At 39.8% G+C, this 21,799-nt stretch overlaps 1 protein-coding gene across 2 annotated transcripts in view; it reads right to left on the bottom strand.

Annotated features, from left to right (window-relative positions):
- The window catches only part of LOC135448283 (cytosolic phospholipase A2 epsilon-like), a 32,340-nt gene extending 11,361 nt beyond the window's left edge, over positions 1-20,979 (bottom strand). The window contains exons 1-10 of one of the 2 annotated variants that reach the window (XM_064714099.1): positions 20,923-20,979; positions 19,106-19,178; positions 7,876-8,012; positions 4,536-4,667; positions 3,401-3,441; positions 2,936-2,978; positions 2,150-2,213; positions 1,304-1,467; positions 953-1,045; positions 396-433 (exon numbers count right to left, since the gene is read on the bottom strand). In XM_064714099.1, the coding sequence (XP_064570169.1) occupies positions 396-433; positions 953-1,045; positions 1,304-1,467; positions 2,150-2,213; positions 2,936-2,978; positions 3,401-3,441; positions 4,536-4,667; positions 7,876-8,012; positions 19,106-19,178; positions 20,923-20,949 (812 nt within the window). In that variant the 5' untranslated portion in view covers positions 20,950-20,979. Of the gene's footprint in view, positions 1-395; positions 434-952; positions 1,046-1,303; positions 1,468-2,149; positions 2,214-2,935; positions 2,979-3,400; positions 3,442-4,535; positions 4,668-7,875; positions 8,013-10,033; positions 10,129-10,729; positions 10,779-19,105; positions 19,179-20,922 lie in introns of those variants that run through there. The other variant, XM_064714100.1, reaches the window with a different exon arrangement.
- Positions 20,980-21,799: the final 820 nt, after the last annotated feature.

Raw genomic sequence — 21,799 nt, 5'->3', positions numbered from 1 at the left:
GTGTCTAAGATAAATACTGCAATCGATACATGGATACTATAAACATTGGAATATTTAGGATTTCTTGCCTCAGAACTGCCAGATTTTATAAATAGAAATACTTTGTATTTTTTACAAGTAAGGAAAGGAAAGATAACTTTTTCTAAATATATAGCTCTACATATGTTGCAACCAGAAAATATTATTCTCCCCATCTAAACTGAACTTCTGTATAGCAGCATAACAGGAAATTTCACCTAGCACAGTTAACCACCTTCTGAACATGGGTAATGAACATAGGTGAATAAGGAAATATAATCATTGACTAAATACTTTCCCTTAGTTACAGAAATAGGCTAGGAGGCAAAAAAGCTTTTTTTTTCACAATCACAAAACCCTAGGATAGAATTGCTTACCAGTCATTTGACTTCAGATGTAAATTGATTGTCTCATCCTAGGAAAAAAACCCCAAAACACAATATAAACACTGGAGATCATTTTACGTTCTTTACCATCAGCTCTGAAGCCCTTTTCTTTTTCTAAAAGCTACATTGAGCCAGATAGCCATAATAATCAGAAAATCCATCAAAATCTTAAAATTTCTCCAAGTCCACTTTATTTTCCTTATATTGTTTTATACTAAAGATAAAGAGAGCAGTACACAGTAAAAACCAACACCACCAGCTCTGCCAGTGTGCTCCATCCTGCCTCATCATTTGCATTTGCTATGATCTGCATTAGTCCCTGAGGTGGTCACAGAAATCCCTTTGACATGTGTTTGGGTGTAATTTTTTTGTTCTGCTAGGTTCATATGAAAATGTAGAGGTCCATGGTGTTAGGAATTGTTAGGAAGCTAAGGGCACTAACAGTTACATATCTAAATCCCTACCTTCCTACACTGATCTAATTAACTCATGCCCATTGATCTTTGGTCTATAGCTTAACATTTATTCTAGAAGTTGGTATCAATTACCTTTGCTACTGCCACTTTCTCACTGAATGGAAGTGAATCCAGAGGAATAGTGAGGGATGCATGGCAGTCTTTTTTGTCTTCACCTGAAGTACACTGAAAAATAAATAATAATGTAGAGAAATATTTAATGTATAAACCATACAAAAACACTTCACTTTTTTCAAATGGGGTCCCTGTCCAGCAGTTTTAAAGTTGACATCTAACATTTGTATATCTTAGGGGTTACAATGCTGTTACAGAGCTGAAGTTCATGAAAAAACTTCTTTATTAAATATACAGACTCTCCATTTTCCTCAGTAAGTGTAGAAAACCATGAGTTTACTGTGCTTACTCAAGCTGATGATGACGTACCGAGCAGAAGTGAGGTTTCTTCTCTGCTAGAGCCATGCACAGCTCTGACAGTCCATACTTGGTGTAATGGAAGTTCAGGGGCTTCAGAGGTTGCCAGAAAGAGCCCAGCGACAGGGTCTGGCTCTTCTCATATGATCCCTTCACTGAAAACAAGAAGTCTTTTTCTGAAAAAAAAGTCCAAACATGAAAAATACACAAAGAAGTTAATGACTATGACCCCAGAAATGGAACATTAAATGGTCTTTCAGAACCTTCAACAATGCTTAAAAGCTTCCAAACTCTATTTATCCAGCAAGGGAACAGTACAAGAAGTAAGAGAAGAAAAGCAAACAAGCAAATCAAAAACAAACCACAAAACACCAAAAAGTTTATAAAGCTGCAGTAGATGTTTTAAAAACTCAGACATACAGGCAAATTGGATAAAACCTAAGTTGAAATAGAAATATATATTTTCTTCTACTTTACAGCATTTATAAGATTCATTCCTTTAATTTAAAATTCCAGTTTTTATAGCTAGTTAGCACAGACTATAACTGTTGGATCTGTGAACCTGCATATACACTCCTAACTACCCAGTTCCTGTGCTCTAATTGTAAGAACAAAACATAAAAATTGCCAGATAAGAAAATGACAAAACAAACAACAAACAACCAAAAAACCCAATACACACAGACAAAAATCCAAACAAAAAAAACCCCAAAAAACTAAACCCAAAAAATAATTGGAAAAAAAACCAACAAAAACCAAAACCAACCAAACAAAAGCCCCCAAACCAACCAACCAACCAACCAAGATAAGTCAGTTAACCTAAAATAAGGGGGTTTTGCTTCTAGTTTGAGGTCTAACCTGAAGGTTTTTTTTTTGTCCATTTGCTGTCCACTAGGACTTCCAAGCAGGAAATTTCACGAGACTGTAGCAGGGATAAAAAAATGAGAGGTTAAAGTATATGCCATATCTGGGTGACTTCATTGCTATCTCTCTTTGGTCACTTGAGCCCCTGGGGTCTGGAAAACAGTCCACCCTCTCTTTGTTAGGCTGATAGGAGAAAGACTGTGTCACTCTGAAAATATGACAGGTTTCAGCTGAAAGAAAAATTGGTGTGGTGGTTTTGGACAGGACAGGGGGGCAAATGGGAGTGTGCTGAGACCTCCTGCAGGTAAACTGATGGGTTGGCCAAATCACAGGGATGTCCTTGCTTCCCTGCTTTGGTGAAGCTGGACAGTCAAGTGCTACCTCCTCTAAGTAATGAGTTAAGGGCAGCTGAGAAAGCTACTTCCATATCATCCTGTGGAAGTGGGGAGAACAGGAAGGCCATGAGGGAGTCACAAAAATTTCCCAAAGGAAAGATAGAGCAGCAGTGAGTCAGTGAAAAGACCACTTCAGGCTTTGTCAATAGGCTTGGTATCAGCCTGTGGTGGTGAACAGGTCTCTGAGTATCCCAAATGAGTGTGCACATTCTTTCCTAACACATCCTCCCCCGGGGAGCAGCACAACAGAATGGCTACCTGTGTTTGACCCCCATCTCCCTCCCCTTCAGCCCTGCCTGCAGTGAGGTGTTGGGGCACCTGCCAGATTCACCATTCCTATCACTATTATGAAAACAAAGACAGAAGAGCAACAGTTTAAAATTACCACTAATACACCATTAGTCACAAGCTTTTCAGGAGGGACTGGACTGAAAGAGAAAAAAAAATGCAATCAGAAGAGTAACACCTAAATACATCCTTAAATGAACATCAAGGAATGATACCTTCCTTGAAGTTTGTCTTGTCCAGCATGATCTCAAACATGTCACTGATTTTTAATTTAGGGACACATCTGAAAGGTGGTTTTCCCTTTTTTTTTAACCATAATGGTAAAGAATAGTTGTAATAAGTATGATGACTGCAATTCTTATTATCCTCCCTCATTCAGCGAGTAATAGACTAAATTAATAATTAGGATGATTCTTGGTAGATAAGGAATACAGAGTTTTAGCCAATACGCAACTAACTTCATAAACACCAGCTATGCTGATTGTTTTAAACTTTATAATACTAAATGCTAGCATATGTTTTACTGCTTCCAAAGGGGTATTTTCCTGTGGATGTTACTCACATGCTCTCTGATGTAAACTCAACCTCTAGCATCTCCTGCGTCTGCAAAAAAAAATTTATTATAAGCATCTGAATTAATTTTCTTTCTCATTAGCTATGGCTGTCAATTATTATTCTGGCTCCTGAAAGCGTTCTTCAATCAACTAAAATTTCCTTCCTGATTCAGGATATAGTGTGAGGAGTGAAAGCATTTGAGTTAGAGTGATTTTGAAAGTGTTCTCCCTCCTTTGCTAACCAACAATCCTCAGGCCAAAGTGCCCTATTCTTTTTGCTGGTGAGGCATAGTAGAAGGGCAGGCAGTCCTGCAGCAGTAACTGTTGGCTTAAAACTGTCCAAAGGCTTGGCTTTTTGCTGTGTAATGTTATCTGAAGAGGGATACTGCTGAATAGAAGAGGACATTTGCAATTCTTCTGATCAAAAGGACTCCTACAACACGGACAACACACTGACCAGTGCCCGGAGAAGTTAAGGCAGACTTCCTGCCAAAATCACTGTGCAGCTGAACACCTACATGTACCGTGTAAGAAAAGTCAGTGAAATAGCAAATCTATGGAAGTATCTAAATTGAATACCCACATCCCATGTTGAAGTCATCATGTTTTCAGTTCAGGCACACTGAAACAATGAAATTGCTTGAGCAACTGGCCATCAACTAGTTTTAGCACCTCAGTATCGATCTTTGGATTCTTTTCAGGCATATTCAAAAGAATAACAGGGCAAGGAATCAGTTTTTAAGGGATACTGCAACATCTGTGCCAGAGGATGCCCAAACTTACAAGTGCTTGTGCTGGGAAAAGAAATTCTAACAAAGAAACTTTGTGTAATGGTGATGAAGATTTGTATTTCCAACAAAACCTGTTGGAGCAACAGAGTCAAGAAAGAGGGGGGAAAAAGGCAACTCTGGTGTCAGAAAAAACCATCTGCTAAGTGGTTTGATGAGCTAGCAAAAGCCTTCAGGATCACGCCCTTGTCCACTTTACTGATTGAGGTTTGGAAGGTTCTTCACAGGGTATATGAAGTACAAACCAAGAGGAAACAAACTCTCCTACCTACAATTGCTTTAAAAGAACTTGTTCATGAGGTAATATCAAAAAAATGTATTTTCTTCCTGTGACCAAGGCAGTTTTATCACTCACCTTGGGATTTAGCTGAAATGTCAAGTGAACTGTTTCTCCAAGCTGGATTTTAGCAACATCAAAGAGAACAGTGAAGAGGAGGTCATCTTTAGTGACTGCATTTTCATCATAGACTTTCATCTCAAGAATATTCTGTGAACAGAGGTTCATAATTAGGATCCTATGTTGAGACCTTAGAGACACAAAATGATGCTGATGTGCTCAGCATGTTAAGGAAAACAGAGAAAGCATGGGGAGAAGTGAGAGAGCATGCAGAACCTTTGCATCCACACAGAGATGAAGAAAGATATTCTGAACCTAACACTGAGTCGAGTTTGTTTAGTTTTCCTGCAGAGTAATTTAAACAACAAATGCTAGTAGAATCACTGAATATTGAAATCCATGTTTGGCCTCCAATTTGGTTTGAGGTCACCACTTTTTCCTGAATTGTAGGAAACCAGCTAGTTGTCAGGACTTTGTTTTTGGTAGATTAAAAACCCTTGGATATAAGCAGCAAATAAAATACATTAAGAATGTACCATATAATTACTTCATGGTTGCATAATTTTATCCTGTAAATTATTAAACAGATATAATTACCATGGAATCTACAGAAAGCAATATGCTTCTGTTAAATTGCACAAATACCACTGTATAAATCTCCTCCTCTCCCTGCTCTGTCACTGGCCTGTTTGGATGCAGAGGAGAGAGTAACAGCCCCTCCTGTGCCTGATTAGTAGCTCGACATGGGATTCCTCCCAGGTGCTGAGCCTTAACTCAGTGGGGCAATAATTCAGGCCTCTTTCAATATATTCAGCAGCTCATTTTCATGCAAATTACAGGGAGCACTTATCTCAGATTCTTACTTAGGCATCAGATTTAACTTGCTAAGAGGCTTGATGTTTATTAAAGACACACAGTTAGGTTCATGGTCTCACACACAAACACATGGATAAAAGAGAGTGAGCATGTGAACTTTGTTGTCTTAGAAGTTCACAATTTATCTCAGAATGGTCCATACCTAAATGTAATAAGTGATTGACTAGACAAATAACACTGAAAGAAACCTGCAAGAAACTACCAAGGAAGAGATGGCAAATAACCTTGAGTTTGCAATTTACTGTCAGAAATGTTGTTGACCTTTAAGGCCACCTACATAAAAGTATTGCACTGAGGTCAGCCCTGTCCATGACACCTGCTAATAGAAACATACTGTCAAGAGGCAGAGACAGTCAGCCACAGCACCTTGGTTTATAGGCCAGCCATAAACAGCCTGTAAAGGATTATGGAAAGTGATGGAGATGATATGCCTAAAAACAATAGTCTGCAGTTAATAGAAGGCAGGCTTGCACTGAAAACCAGATCAGTTTTCCTAGCTGTGGTACTGCACTGGGATATCCTTATGTGGCTTAAATGCCTGACTTATTTTCTGAGTGACCAACTGATTTGCAGTCCCAGCTACTCCCAGCTGGCCAGGAGAGGCATGCACAGGGTGCTGGCTGGCCAAGGGAGATCTCTGGCCATGCCCCTAGCATGCTGTATGGGAAGCAGCCAGGGGTGTCTGGGCAGTTCACTGTTTCTAACTCTCCTGACAGAGAATATGAGGGCAGCATCACTGGGAGCCAGGTAATGAACAGAGACAGCCCTTGGCAGGGCTGTGTGCCACCAGCTCTGGGAAGGTTTACCCTCCTGGAGCTGTGGGAATTGTCCCTATAGCACAAGCCTGGGAAACCCTTTCTAGCCAGCTGTTTGTCAGACATTCATCCAAACAGATGCCCATCAGTAAACACTGCTGTTCCTGGGAAAAACCTGCACAAACATGCCCAAGCCATGCCCTGTCTCTTTTGTTCCACAGTGTCAGTATTATATGGTTTTACTGAGCTCTGGCTACCATAATTTGGGAAGATGAATACCTCAGCAAAACATAAGACAGGAAAGAAGAAAATAACCGGATCAGCAAACTCTGGTTCTGCTCAGAGGATAATGAGCACAGGAATTGCAGCACGTACAGAGAAACCTGCAAGAGCCTTATCTTAACTGCTAAGCTTTGGTTGTCCCAGATCCCCAGGATACATTTTGCAGCCTACACTCAAGCCACAGCCACCACCACCATGCTGCTGTTGCCACACATGGAAAACTACTCCAGCTAATGCCACATATCCTGGCTCCTGCTGCAAATTTACTGAAATTTAAACATAAGCTCTTCCCAAGCACTACTTCTGAACTAGTTCAAGCAGCTTCCATGGCCAAGGTATTTTTTTAGCTGTTCTGTGTGGTATTGCAGTTTTGAAAAATCTTTCAGGAAGAGCAGGTGCTCCTGTGCAAGAGTTGCAGATCAGTGGGTGTTTGTTCCCATGCTGCAATGTTTGTCCCTTGCCTTTCACCTCCCTAAAAACCCTGCAGGGCTTCATGAAATTGTGCCTCACTGGAATTTTGAAAGTTGGAATTTTTTAGGTTTACAGGGAAAGCACTGGCTGTAGGCCACAGATAGGCAGATGTGAAAGGTGAAAGTTACCAAACAGGGCCCGTACCACGTAACTGTGGCAGAAAGCCTGAGAACATGCATCATGGGCAACTTCTGCAGTCAAAGGCTAGAGGGATTGTTCACTGGAGATCCTGTGGTGTAGGAGCACATTGAGCTATTCCAAATGCTCCTTTGGAGGATTTTATCAATTCTTGAGCGAGATAAGGGACTGACCAGCTGATTTGCCTCTTTAGAGAGTCCTGATCTGGTCCCAGCACTAGGAAATGAATAGTGCAAACTGTAAAGCAGAGATTGTTGCCCCGTGTGTGAAATAAGCTTTGTTTGCTTAGCCTACCATTGATCTTTGTGGACTCCTAGACCCTGATGTTGATGCTGCCTTTTGGAGGGAGAAGACAGTGGGACTTGCAAATCTTCTTAAGCTTAAATATTTATCATCATGATAAAAGTTCATCAAGCTCTCTTTTGCAAACTTCAGGTGTTGGTTGTGACTTTTTTTTTATTTTTGGTCATTACAAAGGAATAATAAAAAAGTACTGCCCTGTGATGCTTTCACTACCTAGCTCATACATATCTTTTACACTATTCAATTTACTCTGAAATTTTCACATTTATTAGTGAAAAGACATGATTAAAAAAGGAAAAGAAAAAGTGAAAAGTGATAGAACACCATAGGAATGGTTATGAAGTATCTTGGTTAATTTTTACATATCAGAAAACTAAATTTAATTTTGCTGCTATATTTTTTTTCCATATCCCCCTACCAGCATCCTTGTAGTCCTTCACACATATTTATTTCTGGTTTTATTTTGCTGTACATATTGATCACACTATGATATCTCTGCACCAAAAGAAAAAAAAATGCACTCTGCATCTTACCTTTACTTGGCTCTGGATCCTGAAGCAAAATGTTTCATTCCACACTGGATCTTTGCAGTTCTTAATGGTTTTGGTCCGGACAACCTCCGGGGAAGCAGTGGGCAAGGACAGGCTTATGTAGCAGTCAGTTTGGCTAACTGTATTTGAAAAGGTATGTTGTAACTAACAAATTACTACAAATATCTTAAAGCATAGCTTTATAGCACTGCACGTATACAGCAAATTGCAAAAAGGAGGTGTTTCAATAATTTTTCTGACAGTTTTTATTCAAAACCATTCGTTACTATTTGTTGCCTCCTGAAAGTGGGAGCTCAGGTCATGAGTGGCGATTCAAAGAAACTGCTGCAATACATGCAACTGGCAAGAAAAGAGCACACAGAGCTAGTTTGACTTAACAAACCCATTATTGATATGTGCCCTGTTGGTTGTAAATGAAGAGATTTCTGTGATGGAGAAGAAAATTTTAAGCGAACCTATTTTAAGAGAACCTTTTTTTCAAGAGTGAAATACTTTCTTAACCACCTTTCCCATCTGGTCTGGTGCCCCCACATACCTGTAATCCGGTCCATGTAATGAGCTGTCTCACCCAACAGGTGATCACACACCTTCACCATGAAAAACAATATGCAAAAATAGCAGTGCACTTTTATCTTACTGTGATTTAAACTCTGAGCCCTGATAGAGAAGAAAATTCTAATTTCTGACAAAGGTGGTAATGTCGCAGAAGGTTGCACAGTGAGCTACAAATATGGCATTGAATCTTAATGCACAGCAGTTGCTTTGGGTTTGTTTTGTCTCCAGACCTGCCTGGGTGGGCACAGCTGTCCCAGAATCATGGAATGGCCTGGGCTGGATGGGATATTAAGACCACCTAGTTCCAGCCTCCCTGCTGTGGGCAAGGGCACCCTCCACAGTTGCCCTGTGAACCTGTGGTAATGAGCTGAGACCCTGGCAATGCCGTGAAGAATGCTGGGACTCAGTCTCTCTACACTGTCATCCACCCTTTCCAGCCCTCCCATTTTGAGCAAATCTGCTGTCCTTTCAAGGGAATTGACATTTCCTTTGTTCTCTGGGCAACTACAGCTGTCTCCAATGTCTCCAGCTCTAAAACTTCGTGTATTCACACTAAAGCTCAGATTTGGGTATAGTAACACACAATTTGGTACTGTACGTACAGACATGCTGAGAGGCAGCATGACCAATTGGGTAACCTGCTGGAAAAGGTCTCATAACAGGTTGGTTCCATTCCCAGCCCTGTCACAGACTGCTAAATCACTCTGGGCAATTGATTTCATTTAAATTTATCTTGCTTCTCCATCTGCATTTCCCGACTAATAACACAGTGATAACTATTCTTTCCACTTTTGAAATCTGCTTGGATGTGACCCAGGAAGAGTCTGATGAGTAAGTGTATTATTCTTTCTCTACCAATCTCTTGGGTCTCCTTCCACATTTTCTTTTAGCTTGTGGGGTGAGCCATGCTGCAATGAATAGGTGTTACTTAAAGCAATTTGTGCAATCAGTGTATGTATGATTTATCTTTCAAGTCTTATGATACTGTCTGAACATGAAACATCTTCGAGTTTTTCAGCATGCACTTGATTGTTACACCCTTACTCCCATAGTAGGTAAGAAATTACTTTAACATTGCAATAATGTTTAAAAATATCCTAATATTGCACACAATAATAAGAGACATCTGCATTTGTAATTTTAAAATGCAGAATGTATGCAACACATCTGTTGATAATAATTTGTTGGTAATGAAACTATTTGTTTAGCTGTCTCCCACACACTATTTTCGAAAACTCTTTCATTGATTTTTAACATTTGAAAAAAAACTTTGCATAGTTAGTGGTACCAGAGGAGCAGGCTGTTTGTTCAGCAACTGCAAGTTATGCACTAATGATGTAAGGGTGTTTTAGAGAATTTGTTCATTTGTGGTCTGGGATACCTCTTTGTTGTACACACGAGCTATGAGTCCTGGTTTAGAAGAAAGACATTCATTATTTTCAGAGTATCAAAGAAGTGATAAACTTATGACTTACGCTCTTGTATCTAGATAGAGCTGTGGTAGGTTCAGTTCTTCATCCTCCCTGAACATAACAGACCTATACCAACCTGAAAGGCTAGTTCAGTCTTTAGCAAGGCTGCTTACCCTTAATAAGAGCAGAAACAGAGTCCCACAATCTGATGATCCACATTTAATACCAAGTAGGTTAGCAACCAGTGAGGTCTCAGTCTCAACACAGCCTAAGACAAGAATGTAGGTGGAGACAGATATTTGACTCTGAAAGCAAGCAATCAAAGGAAGGACACTGCATGAAGAATAACAAATTATACCCCAGAACTAAAATGTTGCAGGATGCATCTGGCAAGTTACATAAACAACACAAAGTTAATTACATGTTGGACCAGATCCCAAACACACAATGTTAAATGTCAGTGCAGGTGATCAGATTTAGCACTGAGATGCTTTTGCATACACTTTTAGCCCTGGAGAAGAACATGTGGATGCTCACTCAGTGTCTTCCATGTTGTATTCTCTTCCACTCTTTTCCTCTTTCCACTATAAAATGCTTTAACTCTTACTAGCTACTAACCATACCCAAATTGAAGAGGATTGAGTTAGGCAGCCTGGCATATGAGAAAGAGCTGAAAGACTTGAGTTTACTAATTAAACAGCAACAAAAATATTGTCAAATAATCAGTTCTGTAATGTCCAAATGATTGATACAAAGAGGATAATGATATGTGTCTCTGTGTGATCAGAGGCAAAAATTAGAATACTGCTCCAGCTCTTAGAGGATTAGCTCTAGCAAGAGAGATTTTATAAATTTTTTAGGTAACTCACTTCAGACTGTTCTAGTACTCAGACATGTATGAAACTTGTGACAGACAAGCTAAATTTCATCCTGCTTCAAGAGATGAGGACCAGCCCAGGTGAACCTGTAAGGTGTAATATGGAAATGCTGCCACGCAATTTCCGTGTTTTTGCTGAAAGGCAGAAAACAGGATAATCATGTCAGGCCAATTACAGTCACAGAAAACAGCTAAGCCATTTCCCTGCCAGGGTTGACTATCAGGGAAAGAAGCAATAGGACAACTGTATATGGTACACCAGCCCAAGGGATCAATTACCAGATAGCTGGGTGCTGTCTCCAAAACAACTCCAAACCTCCTTCTTTGACACATTTGAAATAAGACTGTAAGTTCCTTGGAAGAGTTGCCCCCTTTTCATTCTAAAAAGGTACAGTATCAGAGGAACAAGGTCTGAATCCATACATAGAGTCTCCAGGTACCATCACAATACAATCATCAAAATGAAACAACACAAAAAGCAACACAATGTAATGCAGAGAAGGCCATGCACAGCTGAACTACAAATCATGCATTTCCGTAGGCATTCCCTTTTCAGATTTTTTAAAAGTATTGCCACTCTTTCACTGTTCCCACCCTCAGATAATCAACCAGTAAGACCCAAAATGTTGTATATTTTTGGAAAAGAGGTATTACCAAACGGTCAGATTTTCTTTGTTCCACCTGAGACCAGCTTGGGGTGATAAGGTGGTGCAATCTCAGCTCTATTGCTAGCTAAGATTTTTAAGTAGGTTCTTTCATTTCCTTTTAAAAATAAACTAGCCAAAACTAAGTCTTGGTCAGACATCAGCGCAGATACAGAGGGTAGTAAGAGCATCTAAAGAAACCATTATCAGAAGAAAACATCATAGAAACAGATTTGGAAACAGGCTGCAAGCAGTACACACAAATGCTTTGGATTTCAAAAACAGGAGCGGGAACAAAATCAATACCATAAAGAGCTGAACTACCAAACCAGCACTCACAAATTTTCTTTCTTCAGAAAGTGTTCACAAGAATTGTGTTTACTCAATAAGGGAATAGAAACAAAATTGTTCTAAAAGTTTAGCTAATACTTTTTGTTTCCTTAAGCATCATTATTTTGACTCAGAAATGCCTCTGACAAGGCATTCTTGGTCGACTGATCCTAAACAAGCAAGAAAAGATGAGCACTTTTGTCAGAAAAATATTGAGGACTCCTGTCAATTTAACTGTAGAATATGATGCAAACAATAGCACCAAAATTTGGGAGTGAATCTTACTTTTAACCTTCACTGGCTGCTTACTGCAGCACTACTTTATTGTCTCCTGCTGAGGATACAGTCATAGAAAGTGCCCAAGAGAGGAGCCATAGTCCCATCGGGACATTCTCATGTATCTTCTCAACAGTGCAAACAATCACAGCCATGTCAAATCTAGCCTCTCTACTTTGCATTGGCCTCCCACATAACAGCAAATCACATCTGGGTTCTTGGTCCTTATCTACAAGGTAATCAGTGTCTTCCATTCAGCAAAAAGGTTGCCCAGAGCTGCAGAGAGCATCACTGATGAAGGACCTCAAGCTCTGAGAATCTTGCCTGTGGGCAGGGCTTTCCCTGGCACTACTCCAGGTGTTCAAAACCTCCACAGTGACCAAGACGTACCACAGACCTTATTGCATTGTGCCTTTATTGTACCAGTCACCTCAGCAGTGTTCATCTACGTCCATTGGTAAGGAGGCTGAGAGAGATGCATAAAACAAAACGTGTCTCTGCTCAGAGGGCAGAGAAAGAATGAGTCCCTAATGACAGATATCAGTCACACGGCATAATACATAACTGGATGAACTGCAGATGCTGCTGTTTTTGATGAAACAGGAACAACCAAGACAGGTACTGAGGTGGAAAAAATCTATTGGGATTCAATGAACAAAAATATATTTTTCATAATAAAATATCAAACTTGAGAAGCTCTACCTTTGCCCTGTGTTCTTGTTCCAGCCAGAGCAGGCTTAATTTTTGCAGTAGCCAGGAGGGGGTATGGCCAGGACCCAGAGATTATTGCCTGGAGATGGAGGAAGGGACTCTCTTCATTAATACAGTTGCTGTTACTGCTTCCTTTCTTATCTCATTGCTGTTTCCAGTAAATTGTTCTTATCTCAACCCGTAATCTTTACCTTTTTTGGACTCCAAGTCTCTTCTACAGCCCACCAAGCAGGAGAAGCAAGTGGCACTTTGTAGGAAGAGTCTTAGTGGGAGCACTAAATTGGGAAGTACATTTCTAAACCACAACAGCCCATCAAACAAATACCCCAAAAAATCCTGAAGCAATTCCTATAATGAGTAAACCTTTATTATAAATCTTCTGTTGTTATGAATTATCAATAGTTATAATACTTGAATAATTTAATTATCAATATCTGTTACTTATGAATTCTTTGAATGTCCAATAGCAAGTAATAGTACTGTCAACACAGGTTTATTGATATTCAGTTTGTGGTTAATGTGGTTAGTGTCAAGCTAAGTATACTTTGGTCCTAGACTCAATACCCCTCTGTGCAACAGTAAGGAGGATATAGAGTAAAATATAGTCCTTATCAAGGATGATGAAAAATTCCAAGGTATAATAATTTCAAAAAAGATGTGGGAGACTATAAGTATGGGAAAAGGCAATGCTCAGCTCATTTTCTTAAATGGTGAGAAGGTGTTACTCAGCTCAGCCCAAGGAATTGTGTAAACAGAAATCCTATTCAGGAATCAAAGAACACACTTCATAATTATCTGTTTTCTGAGTGCAAACTAGAAAGGTACTTCCTGAGCAAAGTCTGCCACTGCCTGTTAACTCTGAAAGCAAAATGGCAGAGGAAGAATGAAGAATCTTGAATCACCACATGGACCTGTGTCCTCTCAAAGCACCGTGTGGTTCTGCATTGCTGCCATCACCACCTACTCATTCCAGCCTCTCTTCTCCACCTAAGCTTCTGCCTTGTTCATTTCCATTGCCTCCACCCTTTTCAAACCTGTTTTAAAACTGGTTTTGACATTTTAAAATATTTTGAAAGCTGTTTCAACCACTCATTAACTAGAAGCCCCCACTAAACAAGATGATAATGAAGCCTACTAGGACCACATCACAGTCCTTGAAGTTCATACCTCTTCAAGGAAGGACAGGAGATGCAATGCCACCAGCACTGGTACAGTATTAGAGCACAGTAGCTGATCTCACCTTTCCTTTTGAGACAGAGATGAGCATACCATTTACCTAAGGTTCTTTACTTTCACCAGTCTCTCAGTCAGTAAATCAGTTCAACTTCCTAATGCCTCTATGAGGCTTCTGGTGTCCTTGCTGGAGCCCTGGCTCTGAGTTTCTTTGACTCAGAGAACTCTTCTGCTTTAAGACTACACCCAGAATCTAAATGAAGCCATGAAGGAGCATCACACACAATACCTTTGACCACCAGAACAGTTTTCTGTTCTTGCACACAGAAACACAAAGAAGCCAGCATGGCTGCAAGAAGATGCATGTACACCTACATACAACCCATTGATATCTAGCAGAAGAGATGCAATTATTCCCACAGCTGGAAGGAGGTGTGCAGAGCAAGTAAGGATCTCCTTGATTGTAAATAGCACTGTCCTTTTTAGTGGTAGCTTATGCTGCTATCAAGGCACAGAGAAGACTTTTTGTCTCCACACTATTTATCATTAATACAATAGAATAAAATTGTATATAGTACAATATACGCTACATTCCATCATGGCCACCAAAGACTTGAAAAAAAGGAAAGAAAAAGGAATTAGTCTTCTGGATTAGAGAATACAAAACAGGTAACCTGAGGGAAACTAGGTTTATATACGTGTTTGGTAACAATGAACTCAGCAAGAGCATGAGCAGGCTTGGGTCACATGAGTTGATGAAACCAAAAAGAAGACTGAATAGAAAGGAACAGAAAAAAATGCCGCTGGGAAACTGATTCATGTAATACTCACTGAGATTATCCATTCAGTTGGTTACTCCTATTATTAACTGTGGTTATGACTTCATTACAAACATCAATCGAGACCAGGCCTCCATTTCAACAGGTACCTCAGTAGTTGTGCAATAAGTTTTGAACTTGATCTAGCAGCTTACAATTACAGTAAAAAAGCCCTGCTCCGGGATATGACATCACAGGGAGGATCTTCTTTGTGATTGCTGGCTGTTTTTATGCCTGTTTCAGTTTCCTAACCAGTTAGGAAATCCCTGTTTACAGGATTTGTTGCAGCCTGGCAGTTATCCACATAACGACTTCTCTGTCCTTGTGCAGATTCTTCTTGCCAAGCATTTCTCTTTGGGCTCTTTTAGGCTTTCCTCTCCATTGATGCAAAAGCAGCCTTTCTGAGGAGGCAGTGGCATCAGGAACCTAAATGAGGTGCCCTGAAAGACACTAACATTCTTTAAAAGGATCACATCCCAGGATTATTCTTAACCATTGCAAACATCAATGACCACAGGAAGCAATTTTACCCTAAAGTGAGTGTGCCATTAGCACTGACCACATTGCCTGACTGCTCTCTTTGCACAAAGACTGCTGCTACCTTCTCACACCAGTGGTACAGTCAGAGGTGAAGTAAAAGGAAATATACACAGCACATTGTGAGTGTATCTCCAATCGGTCCTTTCCACACACACTTGTTTCCTCTGGAGAACATGGCATTGAGAGGGGTTTTGTTGTTTTGATGGAGTTACAGGGGCTTTAGGTGATATAAGGAAAAACATTGGTGCTACTACCTTGCGACTTTTAAAATCAATAGGTAGGGTAGCATTGTGAGCTTGCTATGAAATTATATAGCAACAGGCTCAGATTTAATAAGGCCCAGATTTAGTACTATAGCTAAAGAGGAGCCTAAAGCTTTATCGATTGAGAATGCTGATTATCTTTTCATACTAATGAAAACAAACAAAAAAAAATAGCTGTAGACTCTGCCAGGAAAAACTTTTTGTAGCCTTGGACTTTTTGAAATACTAATTAGGATGTGCCACCAATTCTAAAGACATTTTTTTGTTTTCTGAATGGAGTATTTCTGTTAAATACACATATGTATAAAATGTTAAGTTTGTATTTCACTTGTAGCCCATGAAACAAACAGGTTTCTCTTCCATAGAGGCCAATTTGCAGTGTAGAAGATATTTTATGTCCTGGAAGATCAGTGAACCCAGCCACTGAGAAAAACTAGATTTGCCAGCTGTGCCAGCCCATGGCCTGCTGTGACTGCAGCGGTGGCAGCCTCTGGGATCAGTGAGTGCTAGGTGTGCTCCAGTGGGACGGTACACAGCAAGGCAGGTCTGGAAAACAAGACCTGCTGAAAACAAGATCTGCTCTGGGGAATCTACACCACACACATCCATCTCTTGTTATAAGCAGCATATAGGGTGAAATGCAGTGGTACTTGGCTGGCAGACAAGTCTCTCCAGAAAGTGACTGTGCCACGGTTAAAGGGTGAAAATGCAGAGCCTGGCATAAAGCTGGCTTCTGTGAAATAAATGTGGGATGTGAACAGAAAAACTGTGCCCTCTTCCAGTGATCTTCTCTGGTGGACAAGCTTTTGGAGAACAAGAGCATGGAGAGCCCAGGCACCTCAGCTTGTGACTTTTGCTCCTGATGCTGTCAGTGACTCCCCATTTTTCTGGTGCCACAGGTAAGCCGTGTTTGACAGTTGCAAAGAAATTGCAACCTCCAGGCAGATTTTGCAGAAATGCTGGATGTATTTATGAAGATTTGTGACAGACACAAAGCTGTCTCAGTTTTAAAGCAGTCATATAATGATTAGGATTCTGCCATTCTTGAGATAAATACAAGGGGGCAGCTCTTGGTGTAAGAGCTGACATATCTAATATGCAAAAAAGGCCTTTTCACACCAGCCTGAGAAGGGCCAGGTTTTCTCATGCAGGCATTTCTGCTGGCCATGCAAGGCAAAGAGAAAAAAGAAATGTCTGTAACTATTTAGTTAGCAATATGATATAAACCTCCCCAAAGAATAACATCCTGAAACTAGGAATGTTGTTTTCCTGTGAAACTGAAAATGAATATCTGTGTCCAGAGCAAAGTGAAATGACAAGTATCAAAATAAGATCCCTTAATGCCTCCAGAAGCGAATAATCTGGGGTATGACAATAAATGCAAACACTACTGTTGACTCAGAAGCCAGATCTCCCAGCCACAGACCTCAAGAACCACAGACCTTTTAAAAAGTGGAGCAGGAAAAAGCATGGTTCAGTGTTTGCCATACCCCAAAACATTTATTGTAAGCTGGTTCTGGGGACATGTTCTCAATTCAAATGAGACTTTGGACTGGTCTAGTATCACTATTCTTTTAAATTTTCACTAGGAAAATTTAGCCAAACTCAAACATGCCTAGAAGCTGCAACAGCTGTGTCTTCATTATACATACTACTTAGATTATAGTCACCTGATAACCTTGATCATTAGTGAGCCATTCCTTCTGGTTCATAAGTAAGCCTTATTCCTAACAGACTTTATTGCATATTAGCAGCCTAATCCTTGTTATTACACTTACACCATGCGCAAACACAGCCTTTTGTCTGATACACAGGGAAAAGATAATATGTGATTGCCACAGCTAAGCATAATAAAAAATAAGTCCTATGTTGTCTGTCCAGGTGCAAGAAGACATGGACACTGTGGGTAGCAGCCCCTCTGCACAAAGAGAGCCCATGAGGTGTGCAATGCCACAGCTGAAGGAAAGCAAAGTGTACTCATGCTTGACAGGCAGTCTTCCAAAACCAGATTCTGACTCCAACAGAACACCAATGGCTCTTTGCAGCTGGAATTATTTCTGTGCCATCTTTCAACTCTCTGTCCTCATCTCTGTCTCTCTTAACAACTTTAAGTTGTACAGAAATAGTAAGTAAAACAAATAGATGTGAACCACATAAAGAAGTGTATTATACTCTGACACTGGTTTTCTTATTCAATATAATGCTTTTTAGCAGTCTCATTTCTTGTGCTGTGTGCATCACACCATGTGTCATGCCTCTACTAACAAAATTATTTTCTCTGAGATAGTGTATGTACACAGGGGAGATAAAAACTCACTGACTCTCTGCTGTGACACTGGTAACTTGGTCCTGATTCTCAGAGGGTAAACAAAATGTGATGCTCTCTTGCACACAATAAAAAAAAAAGCAGCTGGAATAGGGAGTAAATGAAGCAGCTCCTCTAAGACCCTGTCACCTAGCACTGCTTTTTCTGCCTCTTTGTATCGAAGACCTTCTTCCACATCTGGCTTTGGAAGCAAATCTTCAGTGTTATAGCTTCAAACCTGAAGTCAGGTAATCAATCATCTGCTCAAAATGAAGATACAGGATAAATACTAATAAAAGATAAGCAGCTAAGATAAATAGCTATGGATTTCTGGAAGTTATGTTGTCTGTAAGAATGTAAATATCATAATTTTGAAACATTTTAAAGTGCTGAGAAAGAGAGAAACATCCCTCATTCTAAGGCCAGAGGTAGATATTTGGTTATCAGTCTTGATGCTATTGCCTGTCAGGGCAGCTTAGAAATTCCCTTGGGGTGGTAACGTGCCAGAAAACTGTTCAGCTGAGATGGAAATGACAAAGAGGAAATTGAAACATCCTTTCACTTTTTTCTAAAGATTTGCTGTTTTCAAATAAAGACAGTATCCCTGTGCTAGACACAATGGCAGAAAACCAAGAATTAAATAGCAATCTCCATGGAGGCAAATACAGTTGCTGTATTCACTTGGTCTTATTTGATATAAAAAGATTTATATTCACTTCCTTTCAATTTTGTTCCTTGCTTGTTATTTCTGAGTCAGATATTTGAGATATTGACCTTTCTTTCTCCTACCTGAGGAACAGCTGATATTTTTCCCTCGCACTCCCACTTTTACCCATTCCAAGTCCTCAGAAACATTTCAGTGGTATTTGTTTATCCTGAAAAGTCTAATTTGAATACATCTTAGTGAAATTTTGACAGAAAAAGAAGCTGTTTGACAATAAGGCATATAGTGCTCCTTCTACCTTTTATTTTCTTTAAAGCAAAAAGAAATTCAAAAACTGCAACTGAGAATTAACACCTGAATTTGTTCATCGATCTGGCTCTGAACCTTGTTAGCAGTTAAGGTACTTTACAGTACACCACAGTAGACATTTGTTATTTCCATTAATAATAGTAACATGCTATAAACCAAAATGTATTGTTTATATAAAAATGTACTCAAAGCATAGTCCAAATTAAAATATCAGTATCTGAAACCATGGTGTCACTTCATACACAGATACTAGTTACAGTGCCAGTAGCAAGCACACAGTCTCTGCTCTCAGAACCAAACTACTAAAAAGTGCAAAGAAAGACTGCAATACTCACACAGATCTGCCTTTCTCAGATTTTTCATTCTTATGATTTTCACAAAGAATGAACAGCAGGGGCATTCATCACTCTGCAGAAAAATGAAAAAGTTTATTACCTGCATTAACATGAAATTGCTTATGCTTCATAAAAGATGCTCTCCCACAAATTCCTGTTGCAAATTTCAAAGCCATGCAGCAAAATTGGACTATGAACTGCTTGCACTACTTTGGAAGTTAAAATCACATCTACATAGAGTTTAAAAAATTGAAAAATTTTGAAGGACTACCACTGTATATATATGTCATTGACACAAGAAATAATCTTTTTGTGGCACTGTTTAGTGAGTGAGGCACCATTAGCACAATGCAGAACAACACGAAAAAAGTAGATGCAAGAAAGCAGCTTTGGAAGAGATGTTAACAAGACTTCCCCAATCAAACCAGATGTTGGATATTTGCAGAAGGATCATTAGCTGAAATGTCAAGTGCAGAAGGAAAGGCAAATAACAGACCTGACTCAAAATAATTATAAATTCTTGCAGATTTTAGTACCTGAAATTTTAGCTATTGCTTCACTGAAAGTATTACCGAGTTCCTCTCCTATTCTCTACAAGCAAAATGACTCCACCAAATTCCTTAAGGGAGTTATGTCACTCCTCTCTTTTTATCTAGTTAGGAATTGATCCAGGTGAGAAATTCTCCCATCACTCTCAAATTATGATAAGCTGACCTTGGTATGTTTTTATGTCTAACTCCAAAAGAGAAGGGCATGTTTTAATGTAATCTGTCTGGGTTTAGGTTCTGGGTAGAAAAAATCTCCCCTCACTCCCCTATCTCTAAGAAGTCTCTACTTTTATTCTTGATGCTGTTTCAATGGTTAAGGGAAAGGGGAAGAGCAGAGAGGACAGTCTCTTTCCTTGCTTTCTATGCATACTTTCCACACAAAGACCATTGCCAGGTTCTGTTTAAATAGATGAATTTGTAGATGCTTAGTGTTTCTTTGACTAGATTGGTTAGACGCTCATGTGTGTTATTTCTTAAGCCATGGGGATGCCCCATTTGAGATCTGCAAGCATCAACACACATTTATCTCAACACATATCCATGTATATGGAGAGAAGCTCTATAATCTCCATTATACAACCAGGGAAGCAGGGCACAGAATAATCAAATAAGTTGTTCATAGCAAACTGAAGGTTAATTTCAGAACTGAGAAGGAGACAGAGTATGTTCATTCACTGGAACCCAACAGTCAGTTTTAGGGTTGTCCCTTCCACTTATGTTCCATGAAACAAATAAACAAACAAAAGAAAAAAAGACCCCTGCCCGGACTTCTGAGACAGATCAAGATTTTTTTGTGCATAAATCATGGACAAATATGAAACTAAGACCATCATTATTAATCACTGGTTTAAGGCAGTGGCCTTCCTGTGTGCACCACTACCAGGTGGTTGCTAGCACAGCTACCTGGACACCATGTATTTTTATAGTCACAGCTGGCAGATGCTGCACTGTGAAAGAGCACAGCTTACGTAATGCTTGGATCAAACCACAGATTCATCCCAAATTTACAGAAAGCTCCTGTGAGGCACTCAGAAGGAGTGGCATTCCCAGCCTCCGTGTCAACCACCCATTGTGGCTGAACTTCACTACCAAGATTGCCTTCCACAAAGCAACTAATACCAGCAAAGGTACAAGTCATCCTTACATAAATAAGTAAATACATGCATGAACTTAGAAACAAAAGCTCACTAGTCCTCTTCTCCTGACCAGAATCCCAGCCACAAACACACCCCAGGTCATCTTCAGCTCCTAGAGCTTTCACACTCTTACCTCAGGAGCACTCCAGTATGAGCCCATCCTGCTCCCAGCTGCATACAGGTCAGAGATGGATTGTCACTTCAGTGTCAGAGGCAACAGCTGTGATTCACAAACTACCTATGCAAAATTTAAGGAGGCACTTGCTGAGGAGCAAGTGGTATATCCAAGCCCCACCTTCCTCATTGTATGGAAGGGAAAGTATGAGAAGAAAAGGGGAGGGAGTTTGCTGGGTTTATTTGATAGCTAAATACCAGAGGTGTGTGTTTGGGGAAGGCTGTACACACCAAGGTGCCAAGAGTTATCAGCAATTCAAGATAAGGGTGTGATAACACACAGCACTTATGCATGGATATCTATGTTCTAGAAGCCTCAGCAATTACCAAACCAGAGAAGATAATAGTACCTACATGTAGGCACACAGCACCACAATCAGCAAACAAAAGTGTAATAAATAAAATAACTTTAGAAGGCCTTTTCTTCAATCAAATGGTATTTATTTTCCTTTTCTTGGAGATAGAGGGGCTGAAGTTGCTTATTGGTAGATGTTTTCCCTATTTAATTTGTATATTTGTTAGTGGGATATAAATTTTCCTGCTTTCAGAAGACTTGCACAAACACAGAACTTCAAGGCACACATTGATTCATCTTAAATATTAACATCTTGATATTTTAAACACAATGTGGTGTCATCCAATTGTGATGTAAAACTGACACCAAAGTCTTCAAATTTCTGACAGAAAATTGTGCAGGAACAGATCAGTAGCCATTGTATGGGTCCAGTTACTCCAGTTATATGCCCAGACGTCTGATATGAAACCACCTCTTCAGAGCTGCAGGAGGTGATGCTGTATGCTCAGAGCAGCCACAACCTGTCTTCTCCTTCCACCCA

This window comes from Zonotrichia leucophrys, chromosome 5 (genome assembly GCF_028769735.1).
Source record: "Zonotrichia leucophrys gambelii isolate GWCS_2022_RI chromosome 5, RI_Zleu_2.0, whole genome shotgun sequence".
NCBI lineage: Eukaryota > Metazoa > Chordata > Aves > Passeriformes > Passerellidae > Zonotrichia > Zonotrichia leucophrys.
The sequence above is the reverse complement of the archived record's forward strand: the minus strand, read 5'-3'. Positions and strand labels throughout refer to the sequence as shown.